The 23,088-nt window shown below is 43.8% G+C and overlaps 1 protein-coding gene across 2 annotated transcripts in view; it reads left to right on the top strand.

Annotated features, from left to right (window-relative positions):
• The window catches only part of LOC111874233 (insulin-like growth factor-binding protein complex acid labile subunit), a 168,289-nt gene that overhangs the window by 64,555 nt on the left and 80,646 nt on the right, over nucleotides 1-23,088 (top strand). The window contains exon 1 of one of the 2 annotated variants that reach the window (XM_023869549.2): nucleotides 13,448-13,545. The exons of the other annotated variant lie outside the window; for it this stretch is intronic. Coding sequence (XP_023725317.1) covers nucleotides 13,476-13,545 — 70 coding nt within the window. The 5' untranslated portion in view covers nucleotides 13,448-13,475. Of the gene's footprint in view, nucleotides 1-13,447; nucleotides 13,546-23,088 lie in introns of those variants that run through there. 2 annotated transcript variants of the gene reach the window in all.

Below are 23,088 nucleotides of genomic sequence, written 5' to 3'. Positions count from 1 at the left end.
TTGTCTTCGGGATATCTTTTTCAGTATTGAGACCGGCTGTCGGCCCACACTCACCCTTCTGTCCATTAAGTACACGTAATAGGGGTAAAGCGGCCGGGGCTATTCGATGTTTGGAGTTTAGATGCGTAGAACCTTACCTGTAGTCACTACGAACATCGTGCATCTTCGTGGCGTGGTGCTTGAATAAATACAGGATCAGTGCTGTATTTATCTTTATCATATTTTTAGACGTCCCTTAGTCAAACATTAATCACATGCTTTAAGAAGCTAATAATCGTCAAGGTGATTAAGAAATCCACGGCCTTTTATAGAACGAGAAGTTTCATTCGCCTGTTCACAATATCCCGCCATACGTCCAGCTATTTTCTGTCGCGTAGGGCTTTGTGGTCCTCTGTGAGATTCCGTAGCCCAGCTGGAGGACTACCCCTTATCGGCTGACCTCGTCTGCTTATTCAGTGCACTAGCCGCTTTCCGTAACCTGAGGAAGTGCCATCCCCTGGTGACGAGGTGTCCAAGGAACGCGGACATCAACGGGTTCTCATTTGGCGTAGGGCGAACAGGTTCGCGGTAGATGGGCTATGAATGGCGTTTCAGGGTTATTTAGCTGCTGGTGTGAATTGCAGCCTCTCTTCTGTGCAGAGGAGGTTGAGGTTGATTGCTCTCGTTGAACTTGAAAGGATTGCTCGTTTTAAGTTACTACCGCTTTATTAATTCATGGGACTGAAGAAAACGCGGAAATTTCATTCAGGATTATCGGTGTTTCAACCGAGATTCGAATGCGGCATTTCTGAAATACAGCTCCAAAACGTTACATCTCTAGATCCCACTTACAGATAACAGTGTTGTGTCAGATACGTGTGGCATTTGTATCGAATGGAATTCAGTGTTAATTACGGTTACTGGGAAAGCATTGCGAGACGAACTAAAGTGGCGTATGTAAAACATTATGTTGAGATTCACGTTTAGTGACTGGGGAATTCCATGGAAGTATGTTAGAGTAATCGTTGGTGGGATAAGAATGTAAATTAGTAGTACTGCCATGAGTAGAAAATTATTCGCCTTACCTGCCTGGTCTTGAACCACTGTCACCTGAATGCGAAGCAGACTGTTTACTGTTGCATGATGCAGTTCGATGACAATTAAGCAAATTTGGTAACTCTGCTCTTTTAAATAGGCCCGGAGTGTGTGTCTGCATGTTGTTGGAGCATCATATCTCTTTCCTCGTCCGCCATCTTCTCTCTGCTTCATCTTTCATGGCCGCTTCTCATTTCCCCCCCCCCTTCCGTAACAACCCCAGATACAGTTTATATTCAAGCCACTACCGTTTCACCCCAATTTCATCTCTCCTGACCCTAAAAGAGGGGCTGGGGTCCGATGTGACCAAGCCGAGGTCACTATTAGGAACTGTTTAGTGTCTCCTCCAGTGCGATAACAGCTAAGCCATCGGACTTTAGACTCGTCTGTCCGAGGGTTCGTATCACGTTCAAGCCAGTACTTGGCCTGGGCAAGGCACTGCTGGACACTTTCAGTGCTCTCCATTTAATCTCAGTTTATTCTAAATACTCATAGTATATAAACATTCTGTTCGTACCTCACAGGAAACACATTACGTCTCCACTGCAAAGAGCAGCTGGTTACTGCTGCTTAGGGAAACTACCCGTTTATTGCGAGAACCGTACGAAACACAAATACGCTCTGTGCGCAGAAGATAGTAACTCAGCTAGCCGGGAATTAGTTGCTTCATATGGTACCCGAAGGTCATTACCGTGTTCACAAGAGGTCGCGACTCGAACCGATGATATTTTTGTAATTATTATTATCGCTCTTTGTATGCACAGGTCGTCCTTTCAGATATCACGAGTACAGTGTTCTGTGCGTACTTCCCCATGCTTGCCATATACTCCGTCCATATGAACCCCTCTGACCGGATGACCCAAATTATATTTTGCGACGAAATTACTAAGTTAATGAATATGTATTTGATCTTTACGCTTCTCGATAGCGGACGGGAAACCAGAAACTCTTCACTGAATGGAAGCAAGAATACTGCAAATTTAATATTTTTATTTAATATCTTTAACTTCTGTGCATAGTCGTGAAACCCCGTTAAGGGAAGAGCCTGCAAGGTATTTGAGAACAGGGTGTTGAGGAGAATGACTAAACCTGAGAGGGATGAAGTGGTGGGAGGTTCGAGGAAATTGTATGTGGAGCTTCATAATTTGTACCCTTTCACCAAATGTAATGAGAATGATCAAGTTAAGGATATAGATATGGGCAGGCCATGTAGAACGCACGTGGGCACAGAGAAGTGCCTATAGCATTTTAATAGGAAAGCCAGAAGGAAAGACACCGTTAAGAAAACCTGGGCGTAAATGGGAGAATAATAATAAAGTGAATATTAGAGAAATCGGGTGCGGTGGTTGGATTGGATTTATCTGGCTCAGGATAGGCACCAGTGGAGGGCTCTTGGGAACACGTTAATGAACCTTCGGGTGCTATACAATGTTGGCAAATTCTTGAGTAGCTGAACGATTGGCAGCTTGTGAAGGGCCCATCTTCGTGGAGTTAGTTCCTCTTAACTCCTTCGGGGGATGCAGTTTTTATTTGTTATTGTCGTTCTTAAATTCCTGAACTGCCGCGTGTTTAAAAATGTTCTTTTAAAGGTAAACAAAGGGTAAAGCTGCCCCTGTAACAGGCCGTGAAAGCCCGTAGGGATTTGAGAGGTCCAGGCTCCCACATTATCTAGACAGTCGTCCTTACGCGCCAGCCGCCTTTTACCTATAGGAATCTTCATTTCTGTTAGAGGGTAAGTCGACTCCAGGGCCATAGTGCGGCTGGAAGGAGTAGGACAATTGAAAAAGTCCAGTGACCTCATAGAGACGCGAACTCGCGACCTTCCGACTTGTAGCTTAGTGCCTCAACCACCTACGCTACCGCGTACCCCCCATGCGGCCATGATTAGACTCGGTAAATGTCTGATTCACAGTCTGAATTTATTTTAATATCGTGATTTTATAATCGCTTTTTTAACTTCTCTTTTAGTAAATATTCTCCTTTTGAAGTATAAGAGGACAAAGGACAAAAGCATTAAAGCTGTGAATCTGTCATGCTGGTAATTTAATGTGAACTGGAAACGTATTGTCACTGAAAAAAAGAATCCTTTGAACGTGTCCTTTATTTATGATCTTGTTTGTGTTGCGGGTTGCAGTGCATGTACGCCGTGTTAGGAAAAAAATAACGAAATATCTCCAGAAAAAATAAAGATCCATTTTCCGTGATTATGGCTGAACCTCTTCGTGTATGTAGCTGGTTAAAAATGAAACCCATTTCCGAAATCTGTTACAGTCAGTGTTTGTGAGAGCAGGGGTAGATTTTGTAGTACTGTAAGAACGTAATGTGTTGGGATGAAACAGGAATATGAAAACTCTCATCTATCAAGATGTTTCGAAAAGGTTCGAAATAAATGAATGCACGTAAAGGAAATTGAAAATAAATAGACCTAACTTCCAGTCAGGACCCGGAATAGCTCAGTCTGTATAGCGACTACATTACGGTTGGACGACCGAGGAATCATGGTTCAATTCCCGGCAGGGGCAGCTAATTTTTATCTTCTCCATAATGTCCAGACCGTCTGTGGCTCCCACCCATCCACCTGGGGTTATGGGGTTAAAGCGGCAGTTGTTTGAATCTGATCACTCACGCCCCTAAATGCAGAGATCAAGAATGTTGGATGTATAATCTTCCGTGAGTCTTAATGGCGTGGTGCTTAATTGATTAAGGCCAGGGATGACTTTTGTTTTTCCTTGGCACTACAGCCCCAGTGGACCTAGGCCTACCTCCATGAACTTCTCCGTTCATTCGGTTTCTGTAGATCTTACCAATTCGGTAGGACTCCTTGGGTGGGTGATCAGCTGGTCGCAAGGCCTCTGCCTATACACAAACACAGAAAAATGCACACACACACACAAATTAAACATCCATGCCCTGAGTGGGATTCGAACCCACGGTCCAGGTTTCCAAGCGAGAGAAGAGAGTACATGCCTGGGACCGCTCGGCTACCGTGACCGGCAGGGATGACTTTACCTTCACTTAATATCAGTCGTTCTGTATATACTTAGTAGACTTCTGTCTGCCCTAATCAATCGCTAGTTACGCAATGAAATTAAATTGGTAATTACTAACTGGACATAAACGAATGAAGTTGGAAGAGAAAGGAAGGTAAGAATAAAATCGTGAAATAAATGAATTTAATTTTAGGCCATATCGTTGTAAAGTAAGGTCTGTAACCCGGTGATTGCAACATGTCGCGCATACCGCTCATCACACGAAAAGAGAGTAGGCCAGAAAAATACGTAACGTGCGTTTCAAACATCTTTTAGTGATATGCGTATTTAACATAATACAACTCTAAATAGAGGGTGCTCCGAGAACGGGATTATAGAGTAGTATGACGGTAGTGAGTTGTATCTTCTGGGATATAACACCCTGTAGTGCGTTGAAAATCAGCTCACGCGTCCGAGGAACATGCCAGGATTTTCAGCAGAGCTTGTTGCCTGATTCATTCTCGTTTCTTATTATTATTTGACCCAGAAGATGTAGGAGATGTGCCTCCGAAACATCGGTTGTTTTTCAACTGACTAGATTGCGTTATATCCCGGAAGACATAATTCTTCATAATTACCGCTGTTATAACCTCAGATCTTATGTTATATTCATGGCGGTTGAAAACAAAGCAGTTAGATCCAAAAGAAGGCTAGATGTTAAAACCATCTGTCTATGGCCCTACAGCCCTTTTTCGGGCCTTGGCCGCTTTCCAATTTCTTGAACTTTGCCGGGGGATCAGCCCGTCGCAAGGCCACTGCCTACACAAACACAGAATAAAGGCACACAGGCATCCATGCCTCAAGTGGGATTGGCACCCACGATCTCAGCGTTGGAGCGAGTCAAGACAGTTCATGCCGTAGACCGCGCGCCCACTGTGACCGGCAGTGCTAACGCTACAAAATGAATATCTTTACAGTTTATTGCAGCGTTTGCTGTGTTGAAATCAGGCAGATAGGACAACTAGCACGTAGCGGCAGCACTTCTCTGTGGCCAATCGTAACGCATCATCAGTAATGCGGACTGAGTTCGGTATTTCAGCATCGCTGCCGAGGTGATTACCGCGGAGCAAGCGCGTTAAGAAATTGTTACAGTGCTGGGCACGTCTATTTTTTTATTGCTAGTGGTGTGGGACTAAGTCGCTTGTACTGCGGCCACTTCTGGCCTATTGTACCAGCCCCAGATGATAGGTGAGGGTGATTGTGGAGCAATTGGTGGAATGAAGATTGGCAGGGGAATCCGAAGTACTCGGAGAGAACCTGACCCTGACCACAAATCCCGCTTGACCAGACCCGGGATCGAACCAGGGCCGCCGCGGTGGGAAGCCAGACACTAACCGCTTGAACTATGTCGCGTCTCTGTCCCCGCGAATAATGCACCAGGAGAACTCGTCAAGATGAGCTTGGAAAGAAAGGAAATAGTGGGTTATGTTAGTAAAGGAAGTTTTTATAGTCAAGAGGACCGTGAATAAATATACCAGCAATGGAAGACAAGTACGTAATGAAAATGGCTATGGTGAAGAATTGCGAGACGCAGATATAAAGGAAAGTAACTGCAAAAATGAAATTAAAATGGAAGGAGCTTACGCATAAAAAGAAGGAAATGCGAGAGAACAGTTCCGATATTTTATGTTAAGAGAAATATATCGCAGCTGCAATGATGCCTGGAAAATACGGAAGAAGCGAGGAAATAAACTAGTTCCGTATTAAGGAAACTTGTAAGGAAATAGCCGTATACCATCAGAAAGTAATGTAAAATTATACCAGCATTTTACGATGTATGTGGCTCTCTTTCTTCTGCAGACAGCATTACCAGCCTGTCCCGCTTTCTGTAATCTAGCGGTCACTGCAAACTTGTGCAGTTCAGCACTTCTTGAGGAGAAACCAAATCAACAGCTACTAAATTTTACAGCATTTTATGGAACCCGAAAGTTCATAACTGTGTTCACAAGAGCTCTCCACTGGTCCCTATCCTGAGCCAGAAGTATCCAATCCATGCCATCCCATCCTTTCTCTCTAAGATCAATTTTAATATTGTCCACTCACCTACGCCTTGGTCTTCCCAGTGGTCTCTTTCCTTCTGGTTTTCCTATCAATATCCTACATGCAGTCCTCCCCATTCGTGCTACATGCCCTGCCAATCTCATCCTCCTTGACTTGATCGTTCTAACTATGCTTGGAGAAAAAATACAAGTCATGAAGCTCCTCATTATGCAGTTTTCTCCGACCTCTCGTCCCTTCATCTCTCTTTGGCCCAAATATTCTCCTCAGACATCCTCAGTCTGTGTTCCTCCCTAATGTCAGACACCAAGTTTCACACCCATACAGGACCACCGCCAAAATTAGTTTTGTATATTCTGATTTTATGTTTTTGGACAGCAGACGAGAAGACAAAAGTTCTGGACTGAATGGTAGCAAGCATTACCCTAATTCAATCTCTTAATTTCCTCCTGAATCAAGTTTTGATTTCTTATCGTCGTTCCCAAATATCTGAACTGTGCCACATTTTCAAAACATCTGTTTCCTATCTTTATGTCATGATTTTGCCCTGCATTTTGGTGACGAGACAGCAACATATACTTAGTTTTCTCTGTGTTTACTTCTAGACCAACCTCTTTACTTGCGTCAGTTAAAGTTTGTGTGTTTTTGTTTATGGTATCTACATTATCACCCAGTAGATTCACATCATCGGCGTAGACCAACAACTGATGTGTCCCATTTAATTTCAGTCCCGCCTGGTTTTCCTGGACCTTCCTAATGGCATATTCTAAATCAAAGTTGAAAAGCAGTTGTGGTGAAGCATCTCCTTGTTTTAGACCATTCTGGATAGGAAATTTATCAGACAACTGTTTACCTATACGGACTTTACAATGCGTAAACTAGATTCATTAAACCCCGCATCCTTTTAAGATGCGTTATCTAACTGCGATGATTTAACTGCCGAGCGTATATATAGGCAGATCGGGGACAGGAGAGAGGGTAAGAATTTGTATGGAGATGGTTCTGGTCTATTTCACGACATCGGTTCGGAAGACTGAGGAAAATCGGAACCAGGGTGTCCCGTAGCGTGCTTGTTTTATACTTAAAATATTTGATATTTATGACGAAATAATTTGTCCTATAAGTCCACTAGAACAACCCAACAAGAAACACGTGACTAAGGATATGTTTGTAAAATTTGAGGTTTTCACGGCGGTGACTGTGAAGAATGCCGTCTTGTGGGATGTGGCACCGTGTAGGTCTTGTGTGAACCGACATTTCGGAGGAACGTATCGCCTCCATCTTCAGGGTATGAAAACCCATGAGCGAGGAACCAGAGAGCAGGTGGCTGGTTCCTCGCTCATGGATTTTTGTACCCTGAAGATGGAGGCGATACGTTCCTCCGAAACGTCGGTTCACACAAGACCTACACGGCGCCACATCCCATAAGATGGCCTTCTTCGAGGATATGTTTGTCTCAGATTTTTGCTCTAACATTTAAATATAAAAGTGGAGGACCAGATATAACTAACCTCACGTCATGTAATTCGAATTTAAGGGGTTTCAGCCATGAATATCCATGTCATGAATCAAAGAACAAAACGCCTGGGTGGATGCGAACCGGTATTGTGGGGAGACCGTTCATGCGACTAGTATAAATAACTTGGGGTACAGGTCACCAACCCTGTGGCACCACATCACCATATAAAATTTTTTGCTTATGTCCAAGACTGGACTTGTTACATGCAACAACGACCTTCCCCGGACCATGATATTGTGGTTCCTGAGGCTGCTATCTTTACCACTTTCCCCGCGTTTGTCTGGTGACTGGCAGGGAAGGCAGGAGGCTACATGGGCAGCAGCAGAGACCGGTCTCGTGGCTGCGAATTGGTCCCAGCTGTGACTGGGATCGGTAGAGGCAGAGCTCTGCTGTCTGCATCTCAGCGGGCCTGGCTTGAACCTGGTTGCACACACCTTGATCATGCAAACGCACCTCAAAAAGAGGTTGTGTTACGTAACACATGTACATGGCACTGATAGTTACATTTGTGTTTACAGGTATCCATTTTAATAATGTGATGTACTTCCATTAAGTCACAGTGACTAAATAAATTGTCGTGGTTCACGCTTGTCACGAATAAGTACGATGTATTGTATCCAAGTTGGCCGAATATTTAAGTGGTTAGGTTAGTAATTCCGAAAGCCGCAGAATGTGCGCCCTACCACTTGAAAAGATTGTACTTTACGCGGTAGCGTAGTTGCTTGAGGCACTATGCTACAAACCGGAAGCTCGCGGGTTCGAGTCCAGATGAGGTGGATTTTTTCTTCAATTTACATAATCCTTCAAGTCGCACTATGGCCCTGTGGTTGACTCAGCCTCTAACACAGATGAGTACCAGGAATCTTCCTGGGGGATAAAGGACGGCCGGCGCGTGAGGCTGACAACCTTACTGCCATCAGTTAGCCGATTGTCTAGAGAAAATGTGGGAGCCTCGACTTCTCACAAACATATGCGCCTGCATGGCCTGTTACAGGGATAGTTTTAACTTTTTATGTAGCTAGGTAGATCACTCACTCACTCACTCAGTTGAGCCGAGTCCCTGAGAAGCCAACAGTGGCTCATTTACTCAAGAATTTCCCAACATTTAATTAATGGAGCACAAAGGTTCGTTACCGTGTTCACAAGAGCGTACTACCCCAGCTTATTTTTCTAAGACTCGTTTTAGTATTATCAAACCACCTAGGTCTAGGTCATTCCAGTGGTCTCTTTACTTCTGACTTCCCCTTCATTCCTCTTTTCTCCCGTGCGTGCTGCATGTCTATTTCACCCTCTTTGACTTCATTCCAGTTATATTTGGCGAAGAGTACACGTTGTGAAGCTTCTCATTATGCAATTATTATTTCATCCCTCTTCGGTCGAAATACCGCCTCTGTGGTCTAGTGGTCAGAGTTCGTGGCTACAGATTTAGAGGTTCCGGGTTCGATTCTCGGCGCTGCCAGATTTTCTGATAAGTGGTGGGTGTGGAACGGGGTCCACTTAGCCTCGTGAGGATAATTGAGGAGCTACTTGAATGGAAAAGCGGCTCCGGTCTAGAAAACCGAAATTATTGTTCCTGGGGATTCGTTGCGCTGACCACGCGGCATCCTCTATCCGCAAAAGTTGGCACTAACTTCGCCGACAAGCGGCGGTCGCTCGGTCGCTATATTTCTCTTGCGGACTAAAGCCACGGATTTTTTCCTTCTGTCGAAATATTCTGTTCTTAAATAACTTCAGCCTGCGTTGTTCCCTTGATGTCCGATACCAAGCTTCAAATCTGTTCAAAGCTGCAGGAAAAATTATAAATTTGATGTTAATATCCTCATGATTCAAATTCTGGTTTATTACTATCATTGCCAAATGTTTGAACTTTATCACATTTTCATTCTTCGCGTGTATACGACCAACTTTGATTCAGATTATAATGAACTACAGACGTCAAGTCTCTAAGTCTCACAAAGACACTGAGTTGAAAAATTATGAAAGCCGAAGGTATAATTCGTTTGGGAATACCACGGCAGTAATGGCATCCCAACGCAATGTTTACTGGTTGTTTGAAGTCAATAGACATGTCGTGTGTTTGCGGTCGTCTTTTCCTTTCTGTCCAGTCCAGGACGTTCCTGGGAAGGTCTGTGACACGTAATACGTTCGTGACCAAAAATACAGGTTTACGGTCGACAAAGTGCGTACATAATTGAAACACAATATTTATAATAGAGCGCCATCAGTTCGAGTGTCCCCGGGTAGGGCTTTTGCTTCTTTTGGGGGGNGGGGGGGGGGGGATACTGAAAGAAAATATTTTTAAGTAGATATACTGGTAGCCATCATTAATTCATTTTGGAATATGTACTTTTTTTATTATTTTTGATGTGGACAGTCATGACTCTTGCGTTAGTCCTCCCCATGTGAACCTGCCCTACCTTTCAAAGACATCACGCAAAGGACAGTGATGTTCTTCGGTTACGGTGTAGTATTTTGTGTCTTATGTCCTCATGTATTTCCTCTTCTGCTATGTATTTATTATTCAAATATTTGTGTAAGGAGTATGGGATACGCGCCAACCTTAGCGGATGGAGGGTGTCACGTGATCAGAGCAAACAAACCCCACGGTCGTTAATTTCGGTTTTCTAGACCGGAGCCGCTATTTACTTGAAATAGCTCCTCAGTTATCCTCACGAGGCTGAGTGGACCCCTTTCCAGACCCACTACTAAGAAAAATCTGGTAGCGCCGGGAATCGAACTCGGGACATCTGGGTCTGTAGTCATGAACTCTGATCATTAGACCACAGAGGCGGTCGCTATACCACGGAGTTTTGTTTTGTCAGGTTTCGCGTCACTGTTTATGGGCGGGCGTGGGTTACTTGTTTATGCAACAGGAAACACAGAACTGATACGACATGAGCGACCCTTCACTCAGTGAGGTCTCTCGTGTGAAAAATGAAACTGGATAAACAGAGTGCGTTAAGTAGCGTACAGCGTAACATGAATTCCGGGATCGACCTGCTAAGCCTTAAATATATCCACCTAAGGCCATTTGATTCGCTGGGAACTAGGAGTTTGAAAGCATTCAGCTGAGGCTGTGCGATTATGCTGTGTACTGTGTGGGCCAGTAACGTTGAGTGCTGTGGAAATGGATTTAGTTAATTTAAATAAAAAGGAAATAAAACCTTGAGTGGTAATGAAAGTGCACAGAGAGAAACATAGCACTTACCAATGCGTTGATAATACCGGCTACGAACGCAGTGTTTGTTCTTTTGGCTGTGGTGCCCACGGCCTGTTAAGTGGAGGGGGATTAGATACATTCAGCTGTTTTATGGCTTTATTTGGATTCCAGACCACGAGTGAAATGATGAGAACAGAGATTTTACGTCGGTGTCCATTCTGAACCAAAAATTGCTTGTCGGGTTTTGATGATTAAACATCAATGATTTCACTAAAAGTCCCTGACACTGGTTGACTCATCATGCGATCAGCGTGCCCCGAAGTGCGAGGCAGCATGGACCTTGTAGGAGTTACGTTAACCGTCAGCACAACAAATTACTCAGTTTTAATGTTTTACAATTCGACTTTTATTGATGTTACATTTTTCGGTCGTAAAAGACCATCATCAGGCAGTTATATAGTCGCTTCGTTTAGTGGGGGGTGGAGTCCGACTGGGTCCACTCGGCACGGTGGCCGCTGATTGGCCTATTGTACCTGCCCCGGGTGATTGTGATGATGGAGAATTTGGTGGAATGAAGATTGTCAGGGGAAACCGAAGTACTCGGGGAAAACCTGCCCCGGCGCCACTTTGTCCACCACAAATCCCACTAGATCAGACCCAGGATGGAACCCGGGCCGCCGCGGTGGGAAGCCAGCGACTAACCGCTTGAGCTATGGCGCGGCCTTGCAGTTATATATAGGAATACGTTTAGTTATTGAACTACCGATATGGATCCATACCAGTGCAACGTGTCGTGTTATGTACTGACATAAATCTGCCTCGAGTTGTGTTACAATTAAAGCAGAAGCTACAAAATAAGATAGACATAAAAGAAGCAGGTTGCTAGCAGACTTTCATCCACCGTATATCTCAGAAGAGAACTATTCATAAACAGCGCTGTATCTCAAATGGTACAATATATCAATGATTCTCGGACTTTTTGACATGGCGCTTCTGTTTGGTTTTCACGAGACCGTTTTCCCCCCACCCCACATTTCATATCTAAATAAATGTGATGCTTTGCGCTTATATTTGTCTTGCTGTTCCTGAGCTCGTAATTGGTGTGGTAACAGAACTGTGGGCCGCGCCATAGCTCAAGCGGTTACTCGCGGGGTTCGATCCCGGGGTGTGGTCAAGAGGGATTTGTGGTTGACAAAGTGGCGCCGGGGCAGGCTTTCTCCGAGTACTTCGGTTTCCCCTGCCAATCTTCATTCCACCAATTGCTCCACAATCACCCTCACCTATCATCTGGGTCTGGTACAATAGGCCAGAAGTGGCCGCAGTACAAGGGACTTAGTCCCACCCCACTAGCAATAAGAAAATCAGAACTGTGAGTGAGAAATTGAGAATTTTTTTAAATGCAAATGCTGCTATGGAATTGCCCCGACAGATGCTGAAGTGTGATCACTCTGTTACGGAAGAGGTGAGCAGATGCAACTAAAAACGTTACTTCAGCCTCGCGTCCTCACGACCGTGCGTACTCCCCCTTGCTTTAGCATCATATACAGAGTTTATTTAATTCGTACGATGGTCATAAAAAAGTAACGGCTATTTCCACTAAACGGACCCGGGATAGCTCAGTCGACGTACCGCCGGGCTGGACGGCCGGGGTTCGATTGCAGACGGGGTCAAGAGATTTTTCTCTACCTCCCGGGATAGTGCAGTCTGTATAGCAACTGGCTACGGGCTGGACGACCGAGGGGTCGGAGTTCAAGTCCCGTTGGGGCAAGAATTTTCTCTCTTCCAAATCGTCCAGACTGGTTGTGGCGTCCACCAACTTCCTACGTAAAGGTTAAAGGGGGCTCTTTCCCCGGGTATAAAGCGGCAGGAACGTGAAGCTAACCACTCACCCCCAACTATTGCCGAGGTCAAGAAAATGTGGATCTATATATCCACTCCCCCATACGCCTTCATGGCATACTGCTTAATTAGTTAAGCACAGGGGCAACTTCGCTCTCCCCCCACAAGCGTCGAGACCGACTCTAGGGCCCACTCTGTCCAATGGGTACCGGGGTGTGAAGCTGGCCATTGACTTCCTAATGCCGAGGTTACGAGTACGTAGATCTATACCTGCACTCCGCCATACGTCTTCATGGCGTGGTAAAGGTAAAAGTCCCTGTGCTTAACAAATTAAGCACTACACCTTGAAGGCATATAGAGGAGTGTTTGTATAGACCCACATTTTCTTGACCTCGGCACTAGTTGGAGATGAGTGGTCAGCTTGACGCCCCGGCCGCTTTACCTCCGGGGGAAGAGCCCCCGGTACCCACTGGATAGGTTGGTTGGACACCAAAGCCGGTCTGGACGAGGTGGAAAGGAGAGAATTCTTGACCCCACTGGGACTCGAACTTCTACCCTTTGGTCTTCCATCCCGTAGCCAGTCACTATACCGACTCCACGGTGCTTAATTAAATAAGCACAGGGACAGTATTAACTTTGCCTTTATTTCCCTATACAACATTAACCCGTAGGTCTTTGTATTAAAGATAACTGATTGTTTGCTGTGAGGTAGAAATTTAAATGTTCGTGTAATTTAAATGAACTTAAGCTCCGTGGGGCTAATTTCGGTCCATCTTTTGAAACAGAAATACTGCCTCATGCGAGGTAACGTTGCGGGAGAGACGAGTGATGATCCGCGCAACGAGAAACGAGCGGAATGGATGGGGTGAGGAGGAGAAGGAGGGCTGGAATCCACGTTTCACAATCGGTCAGCTACTTTTACAGTTGTAAGTAGCAAGCAGTAACAGTAACACTATGTAAAGTGCAGAGCGAACGGATACGTTAAGTCTCTGTCTCCAGTGTGACGCTGTTTAGCATGGTAAATGTTTGTCGACGCTTTGGAGGAAAGTACTTCTCCATCTGCCTCTTAGACCCTGAAAATGGAGGCAGTACATACATCCGAAACATTTGTAAACATCTGTCTCACTCTGGGGCTTCACATCCCAGAAGATGGTAATGTTCACAAGCATGAGAATCGCAAATTTCCCTCCCTCTTCACTCTTCATTGACAGCTCCTTGAGAAGCTGCTGGTACTCCAACAGGCGGTCAAGAAATTCTTCGCTTCGTGTGCAGTGTAAAGAGTCATTACCTTTTTCACAAGATCCTGTCACTTGTGTGTCTCCTAAGTCAGTTTAATCCAGTCCGAAATCATTTTAAGATCCATTTTAAAATCAATCGTTTTATTCGTCGCTAGTGTTTCCGACTGTAATTTTGTCCCATGCACTCTTCATGCCTATCTTATCCTCCTGATTGCGTATTTTTCTTCATCTTATTTCATTGAACTTGGCGTATTCGTTCCAGTCGAGAAAGAGAAAAACAAAACAGACTCCGTGGATTTAGTCCGCAAGCGAACTGTACCGACCGAGAGACCGCCGCTTGTCGGCGAAGTTAATGCCAACTTTAGCGGATAGAGGGTGTTGCGTGGTCAGCGCAACGGATCCCCACGGCCGTTAATCTCTTTTCTAGACCGGAGCCGCTATGTCCTTGAAATAGCTCCTTAATTGTCCTCACGAGGCTGAGTGGACCCCGTTCCAGACCCACTAGCGTCGAGAAAGGGAGGCAAATGAAATTGTTAATCCCGTGAAAAACAAATATTGGAAGCCTTCTATATTATAACTAGGTTGACTCTGTGGCTGCAGCAGTCTGTATAGACTTGCACTTCGTTTAAGCTAATAAAAGTCGTCATGAAATTACCACTTCGCAGTGTAACGCTATTTATTTTAAACTTGCTCTTTGGACATCAGGATCACAAGGGAACAAAGGCAGTTTTTTTACTCAGAAAATGGAAACAATATTTTTTTCCCCGAAACGTCTTTCAGCTTCTGTCGGGCTGCATGACTTCACGCCCGAGGACAATACTCACCATCTTAAAAACAGTTTCTGTATTCTGGGTTTACTCGTAAAATGTTTCAAGGACAGTATTTTGTGGTACAAACTTTACGATAATTATAAAAGAACTCTAAGGAAGTCATAATATTAAATCAAAGTTATCCAGGTATTATTTCTTATTGCCAGTGGGGCGGGACTAAGTCCCTTGTACTGCGGCCACTTCTGGCCTATTGTAACAGCCCCAGATGATAGGTGAGGGTGATTGTGGAGCAATTGGTGGAATGAAGATTGGCAGGGGAAACCGAAGTACTCGGAGAAAACCTGCCCCAGCGCCACTTTGTCCACCACAAATCCCTCTTGACCACACCCCGGGATCGAACCCCGCGAGTAACCGCTTGAGCTATGGCGCGGCCCAAGTTAACCATGTATATATTATTACCGACGTTATGCTTTGACTTATTTAACATAATTCTATGTATATAGACCGTTAATCGAGTCCCGAAAGGGCTACAGATTTTACTCTTCGCCATCACATCCGAAGTGACTCGGATCCGCCAAGCATCTTATCCAGTGGGTACCGGGAGCTCTATCTGGGGTAAAACGGACTGCCTTATGCTGTGAACCTGTGCATCCATATCTCTGATGCTGTGGAGTAAGTGCAGGGATGACTTTACGGCCAGAGAGAGGCACACCTCTTTACCGGCGGAGTTGAGGATTGTATACTCAAGTAGACATTATTACTTGATACGACTTGATTTCAAAATCATATTGTGAAATGTCAGCTCATTGCCACGTAACAGCTCGATAAACACCTTGCTTAAGGTCACGCAGCAGTATGACGAATGTTTATAGCTCGTTGCTAGGCAACAGTAATCGCGCCAATGGACTGGCGAGATAGTTTTCACGTGACTTGTTGGACCGCGCTACGCAACAGTAGAACTGTTTTCTGTGCGTGGTCCGTGCCGAGAGGATATGAGAAAATACGGAAATGGGAATAGACTACACGTTCAAGTGACTAGACTGCCGTTATAGCGGAAGCTACTAGAAATAGGGCATAGTCTGCCGTACTGAACCTGGACTGACAGGCCCTGTATATGTTGTATATATATTTATTAACATGTTTAAGATGTAAAATGTAAATATCATATACATTTTGACAAATGACTTACTACTGCAGACAGTGACTCTGACAAAAGACAGACCCGTCGCCTCGTCAGAGAGGACCCACCATAATAACAAGACCGTAACTGTCAAACAGTAATAAATATCTGGTCATGAGCCCAGGTGGGGCTCGACACCAAGACTGACTGACCAACCGAACGTTAGTCGCAATGTGACTTAACTTTTAATCTGAATCGACTTCACTTAAGTTCCAAAGTTCCAAGGTAACAGCAGTGCGGCCAGAAGAAGAAATAGAAGACTTCAATGTGTGACGTCACATTGCTGTAGTTACAGTAATCTTGAGAGTGTAAGGACTAATTGTAGTTAGGACTAGTGAAGATCCAATAAACCAACTCACCAATCCAAACCCGCGGCTGAGTCAGTGTGACACGCGACAGTATTTTATTGGAGTGCTTTATGACCTTCGGGCCACACGAAAGGGCGGAGCTGGCCAACCTTGATCGAGCTCTTGAAGTCAAGAGAAGTTCAGAAACAAAAGCATAGCCTTACAGTTCTTGTGCATTCGCTCCCTTTTGTGTTATCGCGATAAAACACGAACACTTAAAGAAAACTTGTATTTGACATAGTGTGTTTCATCGTCTCGTTGTGTTGTACGTAGGATGTGTTCCATTTTTCTCTGAAACTTTGTTGGAAACATGTTTCGCGGCAGTAAACGTTTAGCGACTTACGCTCGAGATGCGCAGAGAAACGCAATTTAGGTCATTATGTAAAGTGCCCGTTATTTTTATGCGATATTAATTAAAATTTAAATGTGACATACTTTACTGAAACTCTCCAGTATAAAATTGCATGAAAATCCTTTCTGACGCCCTCGGGTTATGTTCTTAACACAAGACTGCTTTCCTTATTTTGAAAATAAATAAATAAATAAATAAAAGTGGTCCCCTTCCCTGTTAACTTTTTAAAGCCTGAACCAATCTTTAAGAAACTTGGTGCGTATATCATGGCACCTGAGCGCATCTCAACAATATACTTCATAAATCCCTCCCATCAGTCTGTGTGCCCGTATGTGTGTCCCCCTATTGTTGCTAGGCAACGGTTCGATAAAAACGTTACTATGGCAACGAATACATAAACAACAGTAGAAGAATTTTCGGACTCGTTTACTATGCGGTCCGTGTCGTATCAAAGGAAAGTAAGCGATTAGTTCTTTCCAAAACAAACCCGTGTGGAGGCGTGGTCAGATACCTCCACCGTGACCCTGCGAGTCGTAGGAGGCGACGAAAATGGAAGTTTCAAATCTGAGACAGTAAAATATGGTCGCGAGTCCCAGGGAACTCGGACCCGAGAAAGACTGCGCTGTCAAGGTCCAGCGGCATGTACAAATGACAGACCCGTCCTCTCGTCAGAGAGCGCCCAACAAAAAACAAGACCGTAAGTGGCAAACAGTCTGGGGCTCGACGCCAAGACATACTGACTGACCGACAGTCAGTCGCAGTGTGACTTTGACTTTCCAGAACTTCTCGTTGTTTATTGTGAGCTCAAACGTCCAGTCTAGAGGACTACCCCTTGTTAGATGTCCCCGAGTCTATACCCTCCGTATCTGGAGGTTTCTATTTCATACCCAACTGGAAGACGCGGAACGCCGTATTGACAAGGGACCACTTTAACATGGATATGAATGTTCTTACGCAATGGTTTATTTATAACAAGCCCAGAGAATAGCGGAGTTTGTTTGACATTAATTGGCGATGTCGATATAGAACCTAATGAAATATGTAAATACGTTCCCTTACTTTTCTGTGTTCTTCTCTGCTGGTTGTAAGTTAAAGAAATTACATAACGTCTGTATTGATAACTTAATTCCTTCCTATTGGTTATTGTATGGATAACAGAGTTAAGGAATTACGTAATAAATAGATTTCAGTAGTTGTGTGCAGTTATATAACGCACGCTACTAAAAATTTCCAAAATTAAATTCCAGCAAAAATTATGAAAATTCTTGTTACTGCTATTATTATTATTATTATTTTATTTAGACTGCAGATGTTTTTTACCCGATGGCAGTGATATAACAATAAGACACAACACACATCACACAAACTGACACACCACACTTACACAGAACTACACAAACAATAAAGAACAGATTACACAAAATGAATACAGTGCAAATAACGATTACAACTCTGAATAAATTAATACTAATGAGAAATAAGTATTCTATAGACTAAACAGCAACGGTAATAGAATAGGTAATGTCATATTCACGTGCTCTCAAATTTTAGTCCACTTCCGTATACTTAGGTACCCTTGACATCCTCGCCACAGTTCACTTCGCCTCGTTACTTTCCTGACCCTTAATCTAAAATTACTTGATTTACAGGACAGAGTCCCTAAAACAACTGCATATATAGTTGGTTCCAGAGCTATCAGCCTTGGGCTCTTGTGAATACGGCCATGAACCTTCGGCTTTGACAAAACGCTGAGAATTTCTTGAGTAGCTAAGGGACTGAACTTCCCACGAACGAGCTGCTACGTGGAATTCGGCTTGAACTAAAATTCTCTCGAGTAGCAGCCATACATATGTGTACGTGTATGAATCTGAGTGATGGATGTTGACGATAGACCAAAGAACAATGGCGACGTCGCAAGGCACAGAATTATGTATCAGAATATTACGAAGATAGCAGAAAACTGGGAATAGTAGATTTCAGTTTAATAATAATAATAATAATAATAATAATAATAATGATGATGATAATGAGGTATATAGAAAGAAGTCTCAAGAACACTAGCACGCACGGAAACTTGTCCAAAGATACTGTTATAAATAAAAAAAAAATTCCGTGGTCTGTAGTCCGCAAGCGAACCATACCAACCGAGCGACCACCGCTTCTCGGCGAACTTAGTGCCAACTTTTGCGGATAGAGCATGTCACGTGATCAGCGCAACGGATCTCCACGGCAGTTAATCTCAGTTTTCTAGACCGAAGTCGCTATATCCTTGAAATAGCTCCTCAGTTGTCCTCACGAGGCTGAGTGGACCCCGTTCGAGACCCACTACTTCTCAGAAATTCTGGTAGCGCTGGGAATCGAACCCGGGACCTCCGGATCTGTAGCCGTGAACTCTGACTACCAGACCACAGAGGCGGCCGAAGAATTATATAACGCAGAATAAAATTTCACCGTTGATACCCTGTATCGTTAATTTTACTTTTTTACGTCTTGTAATTTTTTAAGAAATATTGACTTAAAAATTATTTGTAATTGTAAATTGTTTTGTGAAGTTAGTCTTCGAGTATTTATGGAGTATAAAAAGTTGTGTTGTGTCTTTTTCCTCATCTGTTTCTTAGGTGCATTTATAATAGGATAGCACAACATGAGAATTCTACTGTGGACAAAATGTATTATCATTATTAATATCACCTTGACAAACTAACCCACTAAATACATAAAGTTTTGTGGTTGTGCAGTTATTTTGAACATGTACCGAAGTTTTATTCAGTTCTTGCCGAAGCGAAAGTTCTTTTATGACGCATGTAACGAGTGGTTGAATTCTTAAAGTAATATATGCTCTCTTGCCTTGTCTTTCTTGCGTAACGTCTTCAGAGGAATTTGATTACGTCACGTTAAATTATCCGATGAAGTATAAAAGTAAAGCGAAAAAAAAAAGACGTTTGCAAAGAGAATGTTGCACAGCAGTACATATAAACTTCCCAGTTTACGTTCACATCCCTATTTTAGTTATGTACTCCGTTGCTAGAGAAACATAACCCCAAGGGGCAGTAATTCGAACGTGTTTTTGCAAAAGTGACATTAGGTAAAGAAAAAAGTAAAGCTATCCCTGTAACACGCCTTGGAAGCCCATAGGGTTGTGAGACGTCGAAGCTCTACATTTTCTAGACAGTCTGTTCACAGATGGCGGTAAAGTTGTCAGCCTTACGCGCCTGCCGTCCTTTATCCCCCAGGAAGATTCCTGGTACTCGTTTCTGTTAGAGGCTGAGTCGATCCCAGGGCCATAGTGCGGCTGGAAGGTTTAGGTCAGTAGAGAAATCCAAGTAACTTGTTCGGAAAGAAACTGCGACCCCTCCGGCTTGTAGCATAGTGCCTCAACCAATTGCGCTACTTCGTGCGCCCAAAAGCGACATTAGTCCAAAATTAAAATCTGCATATACTAGTGATACAAGGAATGTGAACACTTTTGACATCTATTCATATTAATATATAATAATTTTAAGCACTAAATTCATCTAAGTAATACCTCAGTTCTTACGCCACAGGTGGTACAGTGTGAAGGCCGAATCGGTTCATGCTGTGTAGCGGAAATAATTACTGTTTGTTGTGAGAATGACGCGAAACGTATAAATACGCTGTAGTGGAATGCAGAGCCTTTAAATGTTTAATTTTGTGCTACAAATAGTTAGCAGCCGATCACAGTGGCCGCGCGTTGTAAGGCATGAGCTGTCTTCGAACGCTAGGATCGTGTGTTAGAATCCCATTCTGTGCATGGATGTCTGTATTGTGTGCGTTTATTCCGTGTTTGGAAGGAAATAGCGGCTCCGGCCTAGAAAGCCGAGATTAACGGTCGTCGGGATCCGTTGAGCTGACCACGTGACGCCCTCAGTCCTCAAGAGTTGGCACTAATTTCGCCAACCAGCGGCTGTCACTCGGTCGGTATACTTCGCTTGCGGACTATAGGCCACGGAGTTTGTTTTATTCTGTGTGTAGGTAGAGGCCTTGCGACGGGCTGTTCCCCCCGTCCAAGGAGTCCTACCGACAGTGTATAGGATCAAGAAACTGAAAAGGCGGCCAGGACCCAGCAAAGGGCTGTAGGGCCGTAATAATAACATATAGTTAACAGAGTGCTTTAGAGCACTGCCGTCTCACGTGGCGTACAGGTACGATCCGCCACTGAAGTTTACAAATCATTATTCTGAACTGTACCACTGTGGCAAGGGAGGGAGACTTGTTTAAACATGGAGGCCACGTCATTAGTTAGTCGTATCGTTAAGCTGTGTTCCTTTGTATCAAAGGTAAATATATATATATATATATATGTGTGTATATACTGTATGTTGTGTAAGTGGGAGAGAGAGTAGCCGGTTTAATTACTTGTGGGGGTGGGGGCGGAGACCGCAATGTATCGTAGTCCGTGGAATTTTCCATTTTATATGGATATGGGGGATTAAGTACGAGAATTATAAGTACTCTTCTGCATGGACACTTGCCTTTTATCGGATATTATTGGATTTGTAAACGGAAGGACATAGGTTGGAGGGCATGTGACATGAATGGGGAAGACGAGAAATGCATACAAAATTTTAGCCCGGAAACCAGAGGAGAGGAGGCCACTTCGAAGACGTGGTCATAAACGGGTATATCCTGCGGTAATAGCTGTGGGTTGGATTCATCTAATCCATGCGAGCTCGGTAATGAACATTTTGGATCGATTCATTCATCAGACGACAGGTCCACAGTCTCTTCAAAAACAGTTCCTCCACTTAATGCGATCTAGAGCTTTCTCCTTCAAATGAGAATATCCTCTTCTGTCCCCAAGGTCATCCAGCATCATCTTACGTCTTCTTCCTCGTCTTCTGGTCACTTCTATCCGCCCCTCTATCTTTCCTTCAATAAATTCTTTTAAAAGATAGTTACTGCGTAAGATATGACCAATCCAATTAGCCTTCTGTTTTCATATTTCGTGTAGGATATTCCTCTGCTCACTGACTCGATAGAGTGCGTTAAATGAGCGACTATCAGCTTCTAAAGCACATTTCGAAATGCGTTTGTTGCCAACTTGTCAATTCTTTGAAGTGTGAAGTTCTAAGTAATATTTATAAAGTTAGTTCCTAGCCTTCCGCAAAGCAAAGTGGTTACTTTATGTACCACCAGCTTTTAACATTGAAAACTTCATTTTTTTTTCCGTACAGTCTAGATCTATATACTATATACGTGTTACCTAAACAGCTATTATTACCCTACACCACATAAACTGACTGTTCTTTGATATGGAGACACAGTTTTTTTCCCGTGAGATAGGAACTGATTAAAAAAAAATATTTTTAGATAATCTTTATTCTTCAAAGGGATAATGCTGTTGGGCAATTCTCACATTTTTAGTGTTGCATAGAAGAAATACCTCATGCCTGACCACACCGCCGGCCGGCTGGTCGGTGCTAAACGCACAGAGGCACACAAAAACGGAACCTGGCGCGATGGTGCGGAGCGGCAGACCAAAGCGTGATATTGCTCTGACCTCGAGTGTGTCAGTTTTGGTTTAGTTAGTGAGAATGCACGGGGGAACACAGCAACTCCGCCTATAGGTGTGGTATTAGTGTAATCGGGGCCGATCATATCGGCCGAGCCGTCTAAGGCATGAACTGTCTTCACCCGCTCAACACTTGTATCGCTTGTTCGAATCCCACGCGAGACATGGATGTCTGTGTGCGTTTTTTCTTTGTGTGGTTCTGTGTGTAGGTAGCGGCCTTGCGACGGGCTGATCCCCCATCCAAGGAGACCTTCAGCTTGTGTAAAAAGTTTAAGAAACCGAAAAAGCGGCCAGGGTCCAATAAAGGGCTGTAGAGCCACAGATGGATAGTGTAGTCCGTAAAGAAGACTTGAAACGCATACGTCGGCCTTACTAGTTCTTGTATCTCAACGGAAGAAATGTTTGTCTGACCTTTTGCTCGCGTAGACTTAGCTTAATATAACTGAGGGTTTAGTTCTGTGAATCATGAAGTTCATTCAGAACTTTACAGTTTATAAATTACAGAAAACCCCGAGAGCCACTATTACAAAGTCAAGTTGGTTACAATTATTTAGGTAAATGATTGCTGTTTATTCTGAGAATTATACGAAACATATGGCTACTCTGTAGAGTTATTACGAGTATATGTTGAAGCAGGTGGTAAGTATAGTAACCGCTTTGCTTGATACTGCCATGGCATGCAAGATTCTGAGTTTTCGAAGGCGCTGAAGATTAGTGTTTGCGATCTTCTGGGTTGTGACCCCTGGTTACGTAAATTTCTCACTCCTGCCATGAAGACAGAGGCAGTAGGTGCCTGCTTAACGTTCATAACCACGTCATAACTCCGTGAAAAATGAACCTTCCTCATTGAATATAAAAGCAGCATGAAGCAAAACAGCAGGAAATATGGTATCCATTTGAGGCTTGAACGTCATCGAAATAATTTTAAAAATCTACCTTCTACCTCAGGAAAAAACCTCCGCGTCTCAATTACATAGAGCAACGCGGTGATACTGTTAAGGGAAATAATATTAGAATCATCCAAAGCTCATTAAGTGCAGCGTGTGAGC

This window comes from Cryptotermes secundus, unplaced genomic scaffold, assembly GCF_002891405.2.
Source record: "Cryptotermes secundus unplaced genomic scaffold, Csec_1.0 scaffold961, whole genome shotgun sequence".
Taxonomy (NCBI): Eukaryota; Metazoa; Arthropoda; class Insecta; order Blattodea; family Kalotermitidae; genus Cryptotermes; species Cryptotermes secundus.
The sequence above is the reverse complement of the archived record's forward strand: the minus strand, read 5'-3'. Positions and strand labels throughout refer to the sequence as shown.